We start from the raw sequence: 21,341 nt of genomic DNA, 5'->3' as shown, positions 1-21,341 counted from the left end.
ATAATTAAGACTTCTTGGAAGACGAAATTAAATCTGCTCCTTAGTTTGGATATGGGTGGAGCAGGATTCCTTCCCCTTTCTGTAGCCAGCTGGAGAAACATCTTCATATCCCCTGGTGTCTTTGAAGGTAACAAGGCAGGAGGAAGATCTGAGATGTGCTGGTAGTTAGTATTCAGACCCCAGTGCTAAATCACTCAGTTTATTAGTCAAAAGCTATTTTATGGTTTTAAACATTCTTCTTGATAAAATAAGGGCTGTTCTGGTTGAACAATAAAGCTCGTGACCACAGGTAGTATTCTTAACTATCTATAGATGGCTTTTGGTGTTTCTTCCCATGACTGCTCTGTGACTGTTTATATAATTTACCATTAGTCATCAGCAGACTGCAGAGGTTGCTGGTTGAGGAGGTTGACTCAAACTGAGTGGTTAGTCAAGTGCTATGGCAAATGCCAGCCTTTCTGTTGAAAAGATCATGTCTCAAGACATGATCCATTCTGGATTGGGTCCTCGTTGGGAGTTAGGAAAGGTTTCTGCTCTGTGATCCCATTTGTGTGGCAGTTTTATGATTCTGTGATATATATGCCGGTGAAAGCTTGAAAAGGGGCTTTAGCCTTTTTCTCAGTCCATGTTTACCAGTTCTGTTGGGAACTCTTTTCCCATCACTAATATATTTTTCTTCTTCGGGAGATGAGGAAAATGAGGTTTACTTTGCTGTGAGACACTGGATTTTGGTCCCAGCTAAAGACAGGATGTTGAGCAGGAGGAGCTGGTGCTCTTACCCATCTTAAAATGGCTTATGAGCTTGGTTACTGTACTTGTCCATTACTGTACCACTCCAGGTTAAACCCCATCACAACCAGGCTGGTTAGGAATCTGTGTGAGGTCCTCAGAGACTTCTGGTTCTTTGCCTTGCTCTGTCATGCAGAGCACACTGGATTAATCTGACCTGGAAAATCCACCCAGTAAACTCCCTGTAGGTGATGCTTCTTATTTTTCTTGCAGCTATTATATTTATAGCTTTTGATATTTTACTGTAGGCCTTGTACTTTCCTTGGCTGTATGAGGAAATTCTGTACAGACTATTATCAAATGAAAACATCAGAATGGGAGAACTAGGAAAGAATGGCTGGTTGGTATTGTAAGGCATCACACAAAGTCCTGCATTTTGGCACTTTTTTCAGGTGGACAAGGCCTGAAGCAGTGAAGCCCCTCTGTGGTGTGTGGTTGCCACTGGAAATATTGCCAAGTTAACAGGGAAGTGGGAGTGAGAGTGTCTGGGACTTGCTTCCCTGCTGCCTGCTGCCTGTGGCGGCCACAGAGATGTTTTGATTGAAAATTTGACTGCTGCACTAATGTGCAGGCACTGGCAAGCTGCTGAATGCTGAGAATGCTTCCAGTGCACATATTTTTCAGATTTTTTTCATTAAAATCAGCAGTTTAGTAAAAGTGGGGAAAAAAATGTTCAATTTTAATGCCAAACACTTGAAGCGACCATTTTCCCCCTTCTGTGTTGAGCATTGGAGACCTTACTTATTCCTCTTTATGAAATCTGAGGTTACACATATGCCTACAATTGTTGTGTCACCTTCTGCCTCTGTAAAACTGAGTGTTGACTGCAGGTGTTCTGTGGAGACTGAAGGCAAAATAAAAATGCCAAGTAATTGGTACCCCTGACTCTCAATCCAGGGTGTCTTGTGTTGCAGAACACAAGTGAAATGAAAGGGAAGATCTTCAGAGAGCTGCATGCAAATTTTGACTGGTTGTGGTTTTGGAAGTCAAGAAACAAGGCGATACAGAGAATGCTTTTTAAGCTGTTCTATCAAATGTCATATCTCTGTTTTAATATTTTATGTGATGTGGCTTCTTTCAGATGATCAGCTGGATTATCTGAGATCAGAGAAAAGGGAGTGGTACTACTCAGCTGCAGAAAATAGGAAGAAAGTGCTGCCATGGCAGGGTAGGGCACAGACACACTGACTGCAGAGCACTGGCTATTTGTGGAGCTTGTTTCAATACACACATCTCACAGATAGCCAGTCAGAATTACTGAAGTGGAGGTGTTTTATTTATAATCAATAAGTTTAAAACTTATTGATTATAAATAAACTTCAAAAAAGTAAAAAAAACTTCAAAAAAGTTTATACAACACTATTTTGGAATTTTCCCCCGGGATTTGTTAGATAAGACTGTTAGATATTTGTTTTCTGGACAACTTTCCTGTTTGTGTGCTTACTAATTATAATGGAAAGACCTACTAAATTATGTATCTGTGTTAAACAGCTTGCTTTTCGAACAAAGGAAATTGGCCACAACTCTCATTTCTTCTATTTTTATTTTTCTCTTAAAGGGCAACACTTTAAGGAAAATCCTCCTGTATCGGTACTTTAAAGGGGAATATGGAAGTGGTATGAATGGGCCCCTGTCTGCCAGCTACAGCAAAACTGCACAAGTGGGAGGTAAATCAACACACATCATTTCAAGAGAGCAAAATTAGCAGCACTATTTTTTCTAATAGGCACATTGGACATGCTCCAGGCATTCAGTTGGTAAATAAATCAAACGTGTTCTGTAAGCACTTAGAAGAAAGGTAGCATCAGACTCTTCTATTTTTAAGTTGCTCACACTTGTCTCAGATGGTGCATTTGGAGGTACCAAAGCAGGTACCAGAAAATCCCCATCCAGAAATTCAGCAAAGCAGAAAACTTTTGAAGAGAGATGGTGTTGTTTCTGGAAATTAAAGAATTTTTTGACATTCCAGATCCTTTATCGATATATGAAAGATATCTAAGGAAAAGCTTTTCACAAAAATACTGGTTAGACAACAGAACAGATTTTTCTGAGATGTTGTAGAATGTGTCAGTTCTTGTTACAACTTTACTGGACAAGACTCTGATGAACCTGTCCTATCTTCCTGTTTCAGTAGATGATCTCTGTAGGTCCATTATAAGCTAATTTTTTGTATCATTCTACTGTAGAAGCCACAGGAAGTGACTGCAGGGTGATTTCTAGGAAAACCCATAGTAATGGATGTCATAGGAAATGAGGCTGGAGCTAGGTATAGAGCCAGGTCAGAGCTGCATTTTGCATTTTCAGTGCACACTGAAAGCATGCCCAGATTTGTTAGCTTTTGCAGATGTTACCCAGCTGTTCCTTCTTTACTATTACAATATAGACTCTGAAAATCTTTGCAGTCTTAACATTCTGTATGCCAAATTTTGCTCTCTAACAAATAAGAGACTGAAGTTTTACTGTTTTTTCAGTTCTCTCTAAAAAGTGTGTGTGTGTATGGCATCATCACAGAGTCTGAAGCATTTTAATCAGTTTAATCAAAGTAGTACTGGCTGATTAAAGCAGTACTGTATTTTTACTAATGAAGTAGGCACAGTTACATCTTTAGAGAAGTAAGTATAGCAGGAAAGATGATCATCTGTGATAATAAAAGGTGGTTGATTTAATGAGCTAATACAATTTAGCAAAATTTCTTCAACCCACACCTTTAATTTGGATTAACTTGGGTCTGTGTTCTTAAAAAAAGCATCATGATGGTGATAGTGATGATGATGATCTAGGAGTTGGCAAAAGCATTTGGCTGGAAGGTCAGACCCATAACCAGGGTGGATTTACCAGGACACAGTTTTATTTTAGATTAGGCCTGAGATTGAAGAGCAGATTAAAAAAGCATCTCCGAGCACTGACCCTACTCACAGTTTTGTGTATGCAGCAGTGGAATTAAAAAAGGGCTCAGTGAACAAATCAATGTCCTTTCCATCTTATTTATTGTCTGAATATCCTGACAGAACAATGACTTAGGGATTTGTTTTATTTCTTATTCTTAGAGCCCAACATTGCAATTTCATACAAAAATCTTGTTTTTATCAAAGGGAACTTTGCCTGACAGAATTTCAAAATTAAATTTATTGTGTTGCTATTGTGTGCTTTATCACTACTAATAGCTTCATTTTCATACATGTGTGTGAAGCAAACACGAATGGTATTTGTGTATTTGTCTAATTTGCAGGTGGATTTTCAGGACAAGATGCAGATAAGTCTGGGGTGACCATGTTTGATATCCAGTGCCTCCTGGACAAAGAAGGTGCCTCAGAGCTGGTCATAGATGTGATAGTGAACACCAGAAATGACAGGATTTTCTCCGAGGGCATTCTGCTGGGTATTGCGCTGCTTGAAGGTGGAAATACGCAAACACAGGTACTTGTTTAATCTGCTTATTCACATATTGATTCTCAGGTGCATGTGGTCTGGAGACAAATAAAGAGAACCTTTTTGCTGTGAGTTCTCTGAGAAGTTTGTCACTGGAATATGTACCACTGTAATACAAATGTAAATATGCCCTATTACTATGCAGTAGCTCCTCGGGAGAAGGAAAGGTTTTTCAGCTCTCCCTCTCTGTGTAGCACTGTGCTGCTTTTAATCTGGTCATTGCCATGTGAGCATTATCCTCAGTTATTTTATGTCAGTCTTTGTGAAATTAAAATTTATAATACTTCTAAGTTTATAAAAGCACATTATTTTCTGGAAACCTTCAGAGACGTTTATCAAAATCTCCAAAGAGAAAAAAACTTGGTTATTTGAGAAGACCAGTATTCCAGTTGATAGAAAATATTTGCTTTAAAGTATCGAGGTGTTTTTTATATATTTGCTTTGTTTCTAGGTGTTTTTTTATATATTTGCTTTAAACTATGGTTTCTAGGTGTTGTCACCCAGATTTAGCCAAATCAGATATTTGAGGGAATAGAGAGAATTAATATGAGGAGGGAAGGCTGGGAGAATTGGGATTGTTTGCAAATTGTTTCAAATGGTCCTCAGCCTGCTTGACAGTTATACTAAGGGACTGGAATTAATAATCTAAAATAATGTTTAATAATAAATTCTATCTGTAGCCCAAAAAATTAATATAATCCAAGCTATAATATTACATATTTGATGTTCCATGCTTTCTCTTGTTGTTACATAATAAGTCACTTTTCACTGTTACTTGTAGATGGAATATAATGACTAGTAAGTCTGGAGAAATGGAGAGTGTCACAAAGTAATTTAACTTCAAGTACAATATTGTGACATTTAAAAGACTGCAAATAGCACAGTTCACCATTTTACCCAAATTTTAAAATATTATCATCAGTCTTTGTTACCAGCCTTGTATATCACTTTGTGAAAGAACCGGTCAGGCAGTGGCCAACATTTGTTCTGTGTAAGTGAAGTAATTATTCATCATTTGTTTCACAAAAAGAATAGTATTTTTTTTCTTTCTTCCTCCGTAGAAGATTGATATCTAAAGAATTATTTTTTTGCAGTATTCGACTTACCAGCAACTAAAGGAGCAGAAGAAGTCAGAAAGGTTCTTTAAAGTGCTGTATGATCGCATGAAAGCTGCTCAGCAGGAGATCAGATCCACAGTGACAGTGAACACTATTGATTTGGGGAGCAAAAAGAAGGAGGATGACAGTGACCTCACCATATCTGTTCCCAAAAAGAGAGGTAAGGAGGCACCCCTGGGAGAGAGGGGAGCAGGGCTTTATATTGACACTGCATGTGCTGCACCACTGGTGCTCTGCTGAGTTGATCAATAAGCTTTAATATTAATCATTGCCAATTTGCATATTTTGCCTGTTTTTCTCTGAATTACAGTCCATCTCAGGTTGGCCACAAGGAATTAGCTTTAATGAAATCAGTGAAGCTCTGCCAGTTTGCATCAATAAAAGATATTGAGCTGTATTTTTAGAGGAGCAAAAGCAGAGGCTGCTGCTATTGGGGATATTTCACAAGAGCAGGCTCAGGAACTGATTTCCCACCCTGTGGTCTTCCCATTGTTCTCATCATTTATTGTATATGGGAGAGAAATAGTAGGGCTTTTTGTGTTAATGTTCTGTTTCACTCTGGTTTGTGGTTTATTTGGAACGTGCTATCCCTGCATGAATGTTGCTTTGATATTCTTTGTGAGTTGCCTAGAGGTCTTTGAAGAGTTAGACACTAACAAAGAAAAAGTTGCATTCATTATTATTCTTTTCTTATTGTTTAATCAAATGGGGAGAAATGAAGGAAAATTATCTTCTTTTCAGTTAAGGATTCAACTCTACATCTGAAGGAGGGAATGAAGGGACAGTTGACAGAAGCATCCTCTGCAACCTCCAAGGCTTACTCTGTGTACAGAAGAGAAATGGACCCAGAAATAGATCTGATGGGCTCAGGGGCAGATGCTGCAAATGCAGAAGAGAAGTCTGCAGAAGAAGCAATCATGAGCCCTGCCATTGCAATCATGCAGCCAATACTGAGATTTCTTCAACTGCTGTGTGAGAACCACAACCGAGAGCTCCAGGTAAAGTGTTTTGAGCTGAGCTTTTATAGGGGTGATGTTGGAGGGGCTGCACCTTCATAAGGGGAGAAAAACACACCTGTGCCTGGCCCCTGTTACAGAATAGGGCTGTCTGAAATGTTGGGTCCAAGGGATAAAAGAACCCTTTCCAAGAACCATTTGGGTTCTGTGTTGGAGGAGTGCATGTTTATATCCTCAGAATTGCTTGGGGATCTCAGTACAGCCACGTGGAACTGAGCAGGGTCTAAATGTCCCTGTTAGTAAGGTTCCTGTGCATAGTTGGTAATCACTTACCACAGACTTGAAGAGCACAGGAAGTTTCTGGGTACTGCCCCTTTCCCAGAGTATCACAGCTGAAGGCTTTAAGATGATCTGTATGTCCCTGCTGTCAGTTCTTTTGGTAGAAATTACTGTCCCCATAGCAACCTCTGCAAAATGTATTTTCTGCCAATATACATCAATGCTGTGGCCAGGAGTGGTTCCTCCCCTTCCAGCTGTGGTTGGGGTGGTTTGAGCTGAGCTCCACAATGTGCCACCAGACCTGCTTGGCTGTGGGGCAACAGCTTCCAAGAGAAGGGCTGTGATGGGTGACTGGGAGCAGGTCTGCAGGACATATAAAAGACATTTAAGGCCAGTGCAGATATTTGCCAAGTTCACTTCCCTAAGCCTTCCCTGCTCTATGATTTAATCAGATAATAGTTCTCAATTGCTGCATTAAGGCCTATTATATTTTCTATAGTAGTGCAGTGTACTTCAGTACCTGAGACACAGTAGTCATATGGTTATAAATTGTATCCTTCAACATTTTCATGAAAAAAGACTAAAAGACTTTGTTTGCCTTGACTCTCCTCCTTTTTTTGTTGTTGTTTTGTTTTGTTTTGTGTTCCTTTCCTCCACCCACCAGAATTTCTTAAGACATCAAAACAATAAAACAAATTACAACCTCGTTTGTGAGACCCTTCAGTTTTTGGACTGTATCTGTGGCAGCACCACAGGTGGGCTGGGCTTGCTGGGGCTTTACATCAACGAGAGGAACGTGGCTCTTGTCAACCAGACCCTGGAAAGCCTGACAGAATACTGCCAGGGCCCGTGCCATGAAAACCAGGTAAGCTCAAGAACTTCTGGGTGCAGGAGGCTGTACCTGAATGTTTCTGTCTGGGTGCTTATCACAAACTTTTGAGGATCCCTGATAACATAAATTCACTTGGAGCTGCTATGACTAGGCTTAACATGCTTCAAGCTTTCCTGAGGCCTGAGCAACCCTTTTAAGTCAGAGCTCAAAACAGACTCTTCCTGTAGTGCCTCTTCTTCCTCTGAGAATTTGCAGACCTTTTGGGGGGAGTTTCATGTTTTATGTTGCTGTGTCCATGGCTTAACCCTCACTTTGTGAGACTGGATTTGCAGTCAAGAGTTTTGGAAGTGCATGGCAAACACAGACTGTTTGTGTTTCAATGTGTTTCATTTTCACACATTTTGCTTTTGCTGGTGTTTGTACATCTTGCTAACACTTACTTTCCTTATTTCACATAACTGCCACAAAGTTTAACTTACCCTCCTGCCATACCACCTAGCAGCATCTTTAATTATGGTATCAGTAGTGAAATGGATGACACTAAAGACCATGCCTCTGATCTTCTGTGCCTTCCTCACTGCAGCCTTTGGAAGTCACACAGCTGTGACTTTTGGTAAAAGTCTCTTTAGTGCCATGCTGAAGAAGTGTAGAAATGTAAAGGATGTGGTTACATGCTGCCATATTTGATCTGAAGAGAATTAAAGTTGCAATAAAGTTGTCATAGTGGATGAAACTGCAGAATTTTTGCTATAGATTAGCAGTGGGAAAATTGTGGTGAACAAATGACAGAAGCAATCTGTTCTCTATGCTAGAAATAGCTGAAGAAATACATGCAATATTAATGCTTCTTCATTAATGTGCTCCAATGAAATGTAAAGTGCTATTACTGCCATTGCTGGTAATCAGCTGCCTTTACTTAATATTTTAAAAACAAACAGAAGTCCTTTAAGTGGATAAATTCTGAGCAGTAATATTTAAACCACTTGGGGATGGGAAAAACAACTATAAAAAAGTATAGCTACAGGACTGGAGATAAAAAAATGTTACAAGTTAACATGTTTTCCAACAAAGTTAGTGAGAAGCACTGGAGGAACACTGATATGGAAGGGAATGATGAATTAAACTTTATTACTTTGACCTATCTGCTGGGAAGTCACTCAGGATTTGAGTTGCACTTGTTTACACCAACTGCAATTCTAATTTAATATATTTCAGGGGCAAATGCCCCACACTCTCACATTTTCATTTCTCCCCCTCTCTCTGTCTTTTCCTTTCCTATTGTCCCATAAACCTGCCAGAGGAAAAAGTGCCATAGGCTCTTGTACAACTGGCTGTTATGCACAAGGCCTAGAAGACCCAGAACTCCAGCTGCAAAGGCATTTGGGAAGTACCACTGCTCACAAATACAGTTTCAAATTCCATATCCAGAAATACTCTTCTTTACAGGACGTGTCCAGGTTCATGGAAAAAACTTTGATTTCCATGAACATTTTGTACTGTAACAGCAATATTAATGCTGGCTGCTGAGGGCAAATGAAGAATCTGAGCGTGCAAATTTGGTTGTGCTTGCAGTCAAGCTTCTCTTTTATGTCTGAGGCTGGCATGTGCTCAGCTGAGTCTGGCAGTGCTCCTGAGGGCTGCTGTCTGCAAGTTGTGCCGCTTGGTGCCAAGCCCTGCGGGATTCTCTGGGAGCAGATTTTAGCTTGCACCACCTTTTTTCCAGTTGGGTATTTCACTACTGGCAGTGTTTGGGTTAGTTCTGTACACACAAGTCTCCCCCAGCACTTCTTGTGGTGTGTTTTCAGGCTGTTCTGCTCTGACTGAAGGTTTCATTGCTCTTGCAAGGTGTTTTAAGTTCTGGGTCCTTCTTTTGGAAATTTGCTGATGTGTATATTCTCTCCCTCCCTCTGGCTGTATCATCTCCCTCTTTTTCCCACTCCTCCCCTTCCTTCTGCCCCTGCCCCATTCCCTTCTCCTCTCTTGTTTTGCAGACATGCATAGCCACCCATGAGTCTAATGGGATTGATATTATAATTGCACTCATCTTGAACGACATAAACCCTCTTGGCAAATACTGCATGGACTTGGTGCTTCAGCTCAAGGTACGGTATATGGAAATTTGTTTACTTGAATTTGGGCAGCAACAGAAGACATACCTATGGGAGAGCTCTAGGCAGCCTGACATTTACTTAATCTTACCGTAGCACAGTATCCTCAGAAACCTTTAAAAAAAAATTTTGCAAATGAGTTCATCTCAGCTTCTGAATCCTTATCAAGCCCTCTGCCACAGGCCTTTTGACCCACTGCTGTGTTTGGGACTATGTCTCAAACATCTCAAAAATCTTGATTGATAGGATTTTTTTTTAAAAAATCCTATCAATCAGGCATGACACAGCTAGCATGAAAAGTGTGTATTGTGGATGTAAAATCTCTCAAGATTGATAAACAGCCACACTGTACAGCATGCAGCAAGTCAGCCATGCTCTCTAAATACCGAACTCTTAAAAATTATTTGAGAAGGAAATGCTGTGAAAAAGAGCAATACATCAGGTGACCTGCAATGTCAAATAAAGTTGAAAACAAGGTTCAAGTAAGTTGTACCTTATTTCCCTTCTGAGTGTCCTCTGAGGGGAAACACAGAGTGTAGGGTGTGAGGGCAAAGCCTAGAGAGGGAGGACTTGTAATGTAATTTTGTTCTGTGTTGTGGGGAGGTTTGGACAGGCTGGTAGATAAGTTTCTCCTGTCTGTGTGCCAGTGCATGCAGAGGGGAGCTCTGCAGCTGCACTGTCTGCCAAGCAGGGTAGAATCTCTCCAGGAGGAGCCCTAGGTTATTGCCTTTTCTTGCCTCCCAAATTAAGTATTTCCATTGCAGATGGTCTGTTTCCTCCCCAAACCAGCAAATACTTTGTGGTAGCTGCATTGCATCATATTGGCAATGTTATACATGTCTAATAAAATAATTAATATAGCTATATATCATGTACAATGAAACATTGAATCAACAGTGCCTTACATATGATTTTAATAACTGTAATTACTTTTTTGAATGGCAATGTAATTCAGGCCCCCTCTAGCAAAACACTTAGGCAGACATTTAACTTTGAGCATGCAGGCAGTTCTTTTGAAGTCCAAATTCAGTGTCTGTAAAGATGTATCTGCATTCACTCCAGTGCCATTTTGATTTGCCATTGCCATGAGGCTAGCACATGCTTGTAGAGCAGCTTTTCTGTGTAGTGACCAAACACAGAGCTTAGAGACACCTCTGCAAGGAGCAGTGTGATCCTGCTCACAGGAGGCTGGCTGTGCTCAGACTCATTCAATTAGCAAAAATTGTGGTGAATATACCAGAGGTTCAGACTGTGGAAATGATTCAGATTTGCAGAATCACAGAGTCATTTTCTTTAGCAGGGATGTCTTGAGGTCAACTTGTCCAAGCCCTCTGCTCAAGCAGGATCAGCTAGAGGTTTCTCAGGATCATGTGCAGCTGAATATCTCCACAGTTGGAAATCCACAGCCATTTTGGGCAGCCTATCCCACTGTCTGATCCCTCTCACAGTACAAAAGTGTTCTCTGATGTTTAGATAGAATTTCATGGGTGTTTTATTTTGTCTCTTGCTCTCTCACTGGACACTGGTGAGAGGGGTCTGGCAGCCTCTTCTGCATTTCCTCCCACCAAGTATTTATACACATTGATGAGATCCATCTAAGCCGTCTGTACTCCAGACTGAACAGTCACAACTTTCAGTGGCTTCTTATATGAAAAATGCTCCATTCCCTTCATGGTTTTTATGGCTTTTTGCTAGACCCATTCCATTACATCCATATCACTCTTGTACTGGATCTAGACACATTGCAAGATGTGATCTCAAGAACTGGATCCAAATTAAGAAGCTGCTGGTTTTGATTCTGAGTGGCACACATTGAAGTAATAAAGCAATGAATTTACCAAGTAATGTTTAACTGTCAGTGTTCATAGGCAACTTTGAAGTTGCAAATACATCAATTTCATACTGAAAATACAGAATTCAAAGTATGCAGGCCTGTACATTTACACTTACAAACAAGCTCAGGCACTGTGTTCAGGGAGCATTATATGTTGAACTTACACCCTCCAACCACAGGAAAGGCAGTGCAGAGTTATATTTTCCCATGCCATCTTAGTTTAGCTTGTTTTGCACTTAGTTTTTGATGTGGCATTCAATTACATCTTCATGGATTATATTTTCCAGTGGATTCCTGAATCATTTAGTGAGCAGAGCAGATAGTGTTTATTGAGTGCAGAGATGGCCAGTGTTCAATTCTGCTTCTTTTTATTTCAAGTGTGACCCCCTGGCCTTCCTTACTGACCGGTGTGTAAGCCCTGGCACACGGGAAGAGCTCAATATTTGCCACATCTGACAGGATGAGGAGACATTGTCAGTCTAAGAGTACAGAGAGTCTAAGACAAGTGTCTTCCTTTTTCCCTCATAGCTGTATCTAGTTGCTTCACTCATTAATTTGCTTTTCCAAAATTTTTATCAGGAGATGAGATGGGAGCCCAGGTAAAGGTGAAATGAAGAGTAGAAGTGCTTTGGACTGTGCTGTTTTTTAGCACCTGGAAACTGATTTTTCACTGTACTTATGTGTTATGAACTTCATGCTGTGTTTTCCAAGTGATGGATGTCTTTTCCTCACTGATGTTTGGGAAAGATCCTAGGCTCTCCAAATATTCAGAAAGTGAGGAATAAGTAGCCAAATAACCATCACAAATGCCTGCTGTAATTCTATGCCATGGCAAGGCACTTCTGCTGAGTCAGTAGCAAGAAGCTGATGGTTGATGACACAAAGTCCTACCTACCCTCTACCTTTCCCAGCCTCCTGGAAGCTGCAGCAGGCTTCTGTCCATCCCCAGGGCTGTCTGCACTGGCAAAGAGCTTCAAAGTCCTCCTCAGCCATGAGTGAGGGGACTGATGCCTTCCTGCTGTTTCCTCCCTTTTCTTACCAAGCTATCTGGGAGCCTGGCACAGCCCCTTCCCTCCTCCTCAGTTTGAGATCCTGTCAATGCTACCACTACTGATTTGGCCTGGCATCCTGCTTTTTAGAGCAGCATCCTGTCAGGAATCCTCATCAAAATGCTGTTCTCTCCCTCTCCCTGTTCACTGTGCACATTCAACTTCTGCAGTGTTGGTTGCAAGGTAGAGAGTCTGATTGGACCTTTCCCATGGATGGTCCTGATTTGATTTAGAAGCAAAAGGAAAGGGACATGGCAAAACTCATATGGAATGCTGTTCTCCTTGAGCCAGTCCCAGTTAGGTCTTTTCTTTCCATCTCTTTTTCTGTGTTCTTATCTCATTCCTGTGTTGGCAAGCCCAGGCTCCTCTCTCCTGGCTTCTGTCTCACTCCCAGTCTCTTCTCCCAGAAGTTTCTAATTCCCCAGTTACATACAACTCTTCATTCTAATCTACTCTCCTTCCATTTACCTTCAGTCCTCCAGTCAGAGGTGTTTAATGCTCAGCCTAACACAGCCCTGAGCAAGCTGCTTTGAGCAGGGGCTGGACTGCTGGAATCTGAGTCCAGAGGACAGCTTTTAGTGTGTGGTTTTATGATCCATCCTGCAGTTTTGTGATTCTGTGCTCACCAGGAATAACCCCTGTGAGCTTTTAGCTGTGAAATGAGTGTGTTTGTGCTCTATAGCACTCAAATTGTAATGTAATAATAATAATAATAAAAAATGCTTCTGAGTTGGACAAGTTTGACCTGGAGACTACAACTCATGTGATTGTTCTATTGGCTTCTAGTGCTCCATTTTAGGTCTATTATCAAAACTTGGGGATACAAAGGCTGCTTAAAGCACAAGTTGTTTAAACATGTAGGGAATAACATCTTTCTTTTTGCCCTGGTCCCAAAAGCAGTTGAACCTTTTTCCTCTGAAACTGCCCATGCCAGTTGTCTGAGGCACACCCTCACTGGAGAAATTTCAGCTGGAATTGTTGATAATGGCAATCAGCAGCTGAGAATGAGGCTGTAGGATGGGTTGGCAATTTTCCCGGCCCCTACCTCTTCCCTGGGGACTGTCTCCTGCTTCCAGGTGTTCCAACAGCTCAGTCTGTAACAGGGAATGATGGGGATGCTGTGACAGGTCAGCCAAGGCAACCCTGCTCTGCCAGAAAGCAGCCAAAGCTCCAGAACCATTCTTCCTCTCCACTTCACCACAGCTGATTTAACTGGGAGGCAGGCAGGTCTCTGAGGCACCACTGGGCTACTGCAGCTAAAGCTCATGCTGTGTAATCCTGAGCCTTGGGGAAAAGCAGCCAGCTGACAAAGCAGAGGTTGTCTTTATATATTCCCCCAGGAATATTTAGTAGTGAAACAAAATCTCAGGAGTGCATGAAAACAGGTTATTTTGCAGCCTTTCAAATAATAACCAGTTGGACTTCATAAAAACCAAAGGGGAAGGAAACCTGCCTGAATGATAAAGCCTTCTGTGTAATATGTTTTGTAATTATCTCTGTTGGGTCTTGTTTTAACAGAAAGCCAAGGCAAAAATTGCTAGTTGGGAAATAAGGAAAGGACATGGAATTTAATTTTGTATGCACAGTCTGCAGCAACACTCTGTATTTAAGTAAAATATTTTTCAGTGTTGAAAATTTTCCTTCCAATATAGCGTGCAGAGTTAGTGTTACAGTATGCTGACACTAAAAAAAAGCTATTAAATATGTCAGTAAAATAAAAGATGCAAGTGGTTGAAAATCTTATCCACTAAAAAGTGGTCCTCATAATCTCAATTAAAACAAATGCAAGGGTCATTAATCCATGAAAGAGATTTAAAATTTGCATTAATTTGGTTTTGTATCTCCAGAACAATGCCTCCAAGCTTTTGCTGGCTATTATGGAAAGCAGGCAAGACAGTGAGAATGCGGAAAGAATCCTTTTCAACATGAGACCAAGAGAACTGGTGAGAAAACTTGTGAATATTCATAAATCTTTTGGCTGAAAAAAAATCTGTCATTAAAACATTTTTAAAATGATCTGTATCTAAGCTGAGAAGTGTTGGCAGCGTATGGTGGCACAATGTATCAGGATAGTACTAATTCACAAAATTACTTTAAAAGGATCAAGCATGCATGGTTTCAGTCTTTACGACTTCATTATTTTTATCCATTCCAAGCACTTTTCTTTAATTGTTTCCTAACTAAATTATCATATTCTGGTAGACTGTCTTCAAGTGCAGTTTGTCAGGGGCTGGCAAATTAAGCTTGTACAGTTTGTGAAGCAGTGCTAACAGAAATGTGTGTGTGGACATATTATATGTTTAATATACATGTATGTTATTTATTTATGTCTCGTGAACAAAGAGAGTTCCAAGCAGCTGTTGCAGTGTTTTGGAACAACACTGATGTTTATGGAGGTCTCCAGGAACTTCAGATGGGTTGGAAATCTGGGGGAGTAATTTCCAATACCACTTGACTGTGTAAGAACAGAGACTGAGAGATCTGGGAGTTCTTGAGGGATTCTAGGGAAGAATCTGGGAACATCTTCCCTGCCCTTAGGCAGAGCCCAATGCCTGCTGGTTTCAGGGAATCACCACTGAGGTGGCATCTCAGCAGGATGAGGCCATCCCTTTTTGGTTTAGGTGTGGTTTTTCCTGTGAAATTGTGTTGCTGCCTGCTCTGGCCAGAAGATCATGGCTGCACTCTTTAAGTGCTGCACAACAGTGCCTGCCATATCTAGACCAGTCTTTAGAAGCATTTGTGAAAATACCTGCTCACAAAGGCTCATCATTCCTCTTCCTTTCTCACGGTTGCTGATGAAAAATGTAGTAGTTTGGAACTTCATAAATCCTTCAAGCTTGTTTTTATTCAGAAAGTGTTTCTCAGGCTGCTCCCTCTTCTTGCAGAACTGCAGGGCACCCATGCAGGCTGGAGCTGAGCAGAGTGGCTGTGTTCAAACACAGTGTGGTTTTTCCCCAAGAACCACACTTATTTCATCTCTCCCTGGCTGGGTTTGTGTTGCAGGTGGATGTGATGAAGAATGCCTACAACCAAGGTCTGGAATGTGACCACGAGGAGGAGAATGGAGATGATGGCATCTCCCCAAAAGATGTTGGCCATAATATCTATATTTTGGCACATCAGGTATGTCTTACTTGTTTTGTGACAGCTTCCAGAAAAGCTTTACATGGTTAGACTCCACATTGTCAGAGATGGAGTCATGCACTTCAGGGGTGAGACAGAAGTAACAATGTGTTTATTGATAAAAACCAAAGTTTGGTGGCAGATGTGGCAGTGGGTTAACCAGGTTCAATGGCAAGGCACACTTGCTTGTTTGCTGCACACAGCACAGGCTCAGCCCACACTGTCAGGGAGACCCTCCTGTTGAGTCATGATGTTAAGGAAGCATCCCCTGGCATTCTAAACTCCTTCTCAGGTGGGAATTTAGGTGCAGCTGGATCCAGTCTTAATCCCAGCTTTCCCAGCAGTTTGGCTGAAGGTTTATCTGCGCATGATCAATTCATTATGTCATTTAGCCATCAAGAATTCAGAGTTTAGCATGTTCTTAACCACTTACCTGCAAAAGTCTCTTGTAGTAAGGAATCCCTCAGTCTTGAGAAGCAACCTTGAGAGCCATTCCTTGTCCAAGGGGAGGGCAATCCTGAATATGTTGGTCCTCCCATTGAGGAGAAATTTCACACAAATTGTTATTTGTGTGAAATTGCAATGTAGAGCAGAAAAGTGACTATCTACTTAGCTCTGTCTTCTTTTAACATTAACAGCTCATTTACATCAATCAAATAATAAATTGTGTTACCATTACCGGTGTATTTTAAATAGTTCCTTCAGTTGTGATACCAACTGAACTTGATTTCAGAAGATTCCTGTTATTTTAGAAATATTACTTTGCCAATAAGAATAATTCAGCCTTTTCACTGCTTTCTCCTTTCAAATTATGCTGTAGTGCCCTCAGGCTTTTTCTGATCACTTTTACTTCTCTACTGGTAAAGGTAGAATGTACACTGGAGGTTCTTATTTAATGCTGTTTATTCTTCAGAGTAGCTGGTGTCAAAAATAGTTTATCTTTCAATTATGTTCAGAGTATTGAAAAGTTTTTTGTAATTGAAAGAATAACAGCCACAAACTTCTTGGTTATATCATAAATTACAGCATTTGGTATTTCATATAAGGGCCAAATTTAAAACAAATGTTTTTCCCTAAGAAGAAATAAACAGATGGGGATAGGGAGTCTTCCTCATTCCTTATGTTTATTAAGTGTTGTTAGGAATTAAATACTCGGTGGAAAAAAAAGAAAAGAATACAATCCATAGTTACAGTAGTGTTATGCAATATTTTTTTCAAGCAAGGAATGCAGAAAAACAGTTCCTGAGTTATGCTGGTGTGCTCACAGAACATTTAAATAAGTAGGTATTGTTATTATCTTGCTAGTGGTGTGGTTGCCCATGTTCTACTCTTGTGCTGTGTGTGGGGCTGTACATAAGATACCCATCAGAGATGACAATATTTTTAGAAAGCATCTGCAGCTCCTTACCTTGTCTGAATTTACTCCTTGTCTGAATGCTTATAATGAAAATTTAAATGCCTGCCAAATTGAAATGTTGGTATTTTCTGTGTTCTGCCTACAGTTTGTGTTAAATTACTTAACAGGGTCTGTGACATGGAAAATATGGTTTGGGGGAGTGGAATATGGGCCTAAAGCTATACATGAAGTGACTGCTGGGGTCATTTTACACAAGAGGTCACTGCCAGGGGTGCACCAGCTGGCTGAGGTGTAGGTTAAGCTCTGTCCCTAGGTTCATATCTGCAGTGCTGGAGAGGTCCATGGTGCCACTCCACAGCTATTCCTGATCCATAGCTGCTGTTTTGGTTGCATAAGGGTGGATATTTTTACAGCAACTTACTGAGCTCCTTCCTGTTCTGTAAAATTAAATGTCATGATTGGCTGTGTATGCTGTAAAAATATCCATCTTTTTTACAAAAAAAAAAAAAAAAGAAAATAAAAGAAAAAATAATGTTTTCTTTTTCTTGCATTTCTGTAAGATAGTACATGTGTTTACAATAGATTTGCACCCATGTCAAGCCCCATATCAAAACAAACCAGTGCAAGGACAGGCAATTTGGGGCCTTTCTGTGTCCTCTGCTAATGAAGTGCTACAATTCTTGGCACAGAGCTGCTAATCTTTGACCCCAAACTCTTTCCATGTGTGCCCTTTTTGCTCGCCCTGGGATGGGCAGGATACAAGCATGGACCCTCCTCAGTAAGGCCATTGTTGCTGGGTTCCTTTGCTGGCTTCAGTCTCCAAACAAACACCCTCTGCTTTGCTGTCAGAGTGGCTTTCTGGTGCCTGGGCCTTCTGCTTGGCTTAGCTGACCTGATTTGCATAATATTTCTTTGCTGTGGCACTTCATCATTCTTACATTTTTTCTACAACCACTGTGGCTCTTCAGTCACTTTCCTTGCACTTCCTGGTGACCACTTGCTCCAGTTACAGCTTTTGGGTCCCTCTGTAATAGCAGAATCAAGACTCAGAGTTCCCCTTTTTGCTGTTCCAGCCCTCAAACACAGACAGTTTATTTTGGGGAGCTCCGACTTTCAGTTTTTGTCGTTGCACTCTTCAGGGCAAAGCTGGGTTCTGCATTTTGCCACCACTACATCCTTCCTTGCCCTTCCTGTGGTTGATTTTACCAGAAGCAAGAGGCATTCTTGTAAATGTTCGACCCACAGTGCATAGAAAGTTGTACATGTGTCACAAGCAAGGCTGAGATTTCTGTTAGTAAATCTTGCTTACAGCCTCCCAGCCCCTGCCCTAAATGTGCACATGGTGCACACAGAGAGGTGTGTGGGTACAGCACTGCGTCATGCCAGTGATCACACATCCTCCACATGGTCCTCTCTTTCCCTTATTTCTTCATCTTCCTCTGGTGAGCCACGTGCCGTGGCTCTGCTGCTTCCCCTGCACTGCCCCCGGGCTGTCTGGGCTCTGCTGCTCCTCTCTTGTCCTGCTCCTCCTTGAGCAGAGGGGAGAAGGGAGGGCCACAGGGAGAAAGCAGAACTGAGCTGTCCACGAGGAGGTGCCCTGAGCTGCAGCCTGGTTTTGGGGCTCCTTCCAGACCCAGCTCCTCTACAGCTGCTTGTGGAGCAGTGACACGAGCTGGCACTTTAGGTCACATCCTGGAAAAATAAGCCTGCTATTGGTAGAAAGGGCTCACAATTCTCTTGAGAATCCATGGAGGAGATTATGCTTTCTTTCCCTGGTTCAAATGTCATGTTCAGAGCCAAGCCTTGACCTTGCTATTTCTTTGCAGTAGGAAGGTGAGTGCCAGAGGTGTGTTATGGACAGGGCCATCACCTCTTCCAGCCTCAGTCAATAGGTATGGTATTTCTGCTCCTGTTCTCTTAAGAGATTGTGTTAGAGCTGGTCACACTTTATTTTGCAAAGTTAGTAAGGCTGTCCTCAAAGAGACTTCATCTTGATGTGATGTCTCTGTAGGAAATTACCAAAGCTTTTGACACAGAAGCACAAAAAAAAGTTTTATTCTTGTCCTTATCTGCAGGAGCATTAGTGTAGGAGAATCAAGGTTTTAAATGGTTACACAAAGAAAAAAATTAGAAAAAGCTAAAGAAATCCTCTGGCTTTTCAGATCACTGCTTGAGCTGGCTGCCTGTTATTCATAACAAAGTACTTCAGAAGTTTGTAAACTAAAACACAGTACTTCACTGTCAGTGTTTCCATGAGGTTCAGGATCCCTTTGTGATACTGTGAAGCAAGATAAGGCAGTGCTTATAACTAGAGACTCCTGTAGTCTGTATGCACATTTACATATATATATATATATATACATACATATATATGAATATATATATATATGTGTGTGTGTGCACTTCTGTTAACAGAAAATACTTGGAGTATTTGTGTTTTTCAGCTCATGCAAACTGTCTAAGTCAGGCATGGAGCCCAAGCTAATCCACTGTACCTTTCAGCAGAGGCTTTATTCATGAGGGTCACAAGGATGTGAAATAAGTTTTTTGTCAGCTTGCAGCATGGCAAGAGTGCACTTTCCTCTGCCTGCAGAGCTGTGCAGAGATGTCCTTGGTGTGGAAGGATGTGAGTCAGGGGGGAGTAAGGGAGCAAACTGTAACAAAACTTTCAGATTTCCAATGCCTCGTGAACTCTGCCTGGTTCCCAAGGCTGTGGCAGGAGTGGAGTGCTGCTGACACAGCCTGTCACCCTTTCCTGATGCACGTTCTGTGCTCTCAGGCTAGCAGAATTTTCTCATTTTTAAGTTTCTGCTTAAATGCCGTGTTGGAGAGGGAGCACAAGTCTTGGAACTCCACGATACCTCTGTCACTTCCAGGTAAATAGAAGGTTGTTTGTTTGCTTGGTTTTTTTTTCAATAAGATTAAGCTAAAATATTATTTAAATCCCAACCAAGTAAACTGCTTATATTTATACAATTATCTGGTGCCACCAAGACTTAATGAATAATATTTCCTCACCCCATAAGGTTAGAAGAATTATCACTGTCTGATATCAGTGCAGTGAAGACAAATTTGAACCAGGTTATCTTCTAATAGACTAACACAGTTGGAAGTGTCCTTCCATTTATAAGTTCTTAAAATAAACCAAGGAAAAATCTGCTGTGGGCTGTAAGGTTCTCACTGCAGGTACTGCTAAGGACACACATTTTCCTCTCTGGTGCTAGTTTTAAATGGGCTGAGCAAAATAAATATCTCAGCCTTATATATTTGTTAGTATATTAATAACAGAATCAAGATTTTTTTTATCAAACTTGGCAAGCATTATCAAACTAATGTCTTACTGCCATGTTTACTTCACTGCTTAATAGTGTAGAGAGATGAAGGGTATTTGCTACCTGGGCAATTAAAATGGCAATAATTGATGGCATGGATTTATAGTTTGGGAGTAGGCATACACTACCAGCTATTTTTTAAAAGTTACTGGTTTTGACATTTGAAATAGCAGAGGTTTGATAATGAGACTTGGATATAATACATTCATTAAGGATAAAATAAAGACAGTTTAAAAAAATTAGCTATCCAAATAGGAAAAATTCTAAGAAGCGCAAAGCTTTTTGTTTCTGTGGCTTTCTCTGTAGTCTGTGTTTCTGTAGCTTTCATCAGACTTGAGTACACCCAGGACTGGGACCACTTTTACTTCCCACATCAGTACTGTGCCTACTGCTGCATAGTTCTGGAACTCTCACATGCTCCAGCAGAACAAAGAAATGGCAATAGTAATTGTTTCAGAAACTTTTAAAGAATTAATCTTACTTTTTACAGGATTTTGGAGCAGTTAAAAGCTCTCATTAATTTCATTTGCCCCTTTTTAGGTAGGTGGTGCTAGCTGGTGTTGCAGATAAAGACACCAAGGCAGAAGCAGGCACAGACAGCAAGTCAGAGCTGTCATGGGAAGGAAGTCTGGCTGTTTGATCCGCAGTGCTTTGCTCTGACTGCCACGTTGGCCTCCCTCCTATGCTCACTCTCTCCCAGCCTCTTTGCTAACGTGGAAAGTTGGCATTTGTTGGGTAGTGCATAATCACTGAGCACATTAGTACTTCAGAAGTCTTTCAGAGACATGCTAACGTGTGTTTTTCAAATAAACTTTCCCGTGCTGCTACTGTTATGGATTGCTGAGGCAAGAAGGTAATGGGTGCAAATGTGTTCATGTGTGTGAGGGAGGTATTGTAGGGCTTAAGGATTTTTTTGTGAGTGATTATTTTTGGTCTTGTACTTTGGAGCAGTTCCTGGATTTCCTCCTCTTTGCTGTATTTTAACTTTTAGACAGATTCACTTAGATCTTCATCCTTCTTTTTCCCTTGAGTATGTGTGTGCATGTATAAAATAAAAGACAAGTATTAAAACCTACACTAAAAGGTAGATGTGGATTCTTATACTCATCCATTTGTCTTGACCTGAATATAATTC

General features: G+C 40.9%; 1 protein-coding gene across 1 annotated transcript in view; it reads left to right on the top strand.

The window, feature by feature from the left end:
• Positions 1-21,341, top strand: part of ITPR2 (inositol 1,4,5-trisphosphate receptor type 2) — a 243,878-nt gene that overhangs the window by 163,700 nt on the left and 58,837 nt on the right. Inside the window, exons 38-45 of the mRNA XM_054281843.1 lie at positions 2,348-2,456; positions 4,019-4,206; positions 5,313-5,496; positions 6,078-6,334; positions 7,236-7,436; positions 9,395-9,505; positions 14,242-14,337; positions 15,398-15,517. Coding sequence (XP_054137818.1) covers positions 2,348-2,456; positions 4,019-4,206; positions 5,313-5,496; positions 6,078-6,334; positions 7,236-7,436; positions 9,395-9,505; positions 14,242-14,337; positions 15,398-15,517 — 1,266 coding nt within the window. The remainder of the gene's footprint in view (positions 1-2,347; positions 2,457-4,018; positions 4,207-5,312; positions 5,497-6,077; positions 6,335-7,235; positions 7,437-9,394; positions 9,506-14,241; positions 14,338-15,397; positions 15,518-21,341) is intronic.

This window comes from Melozone crissalis, unplaced genomic scaffold (genome assembly GCF_028551555.1).
Source record: "Melozone crissalis strain CALT ecotype California unplaced genomic scaffold, PUWL_Pcris_2 ptg000033l_1, whole genome shotgun sequence".
NCBI classification, from domain to species: Eukaryota; Metazoa; Chordata; class Aves; order Passeriformes; family Passerellidae; genus Melozone; species Melozone crissalis.
Note: the sequence above shows the minus strand (reverse complement) of the source record. Positions and strands in the feature narration are given on the sequence as shown.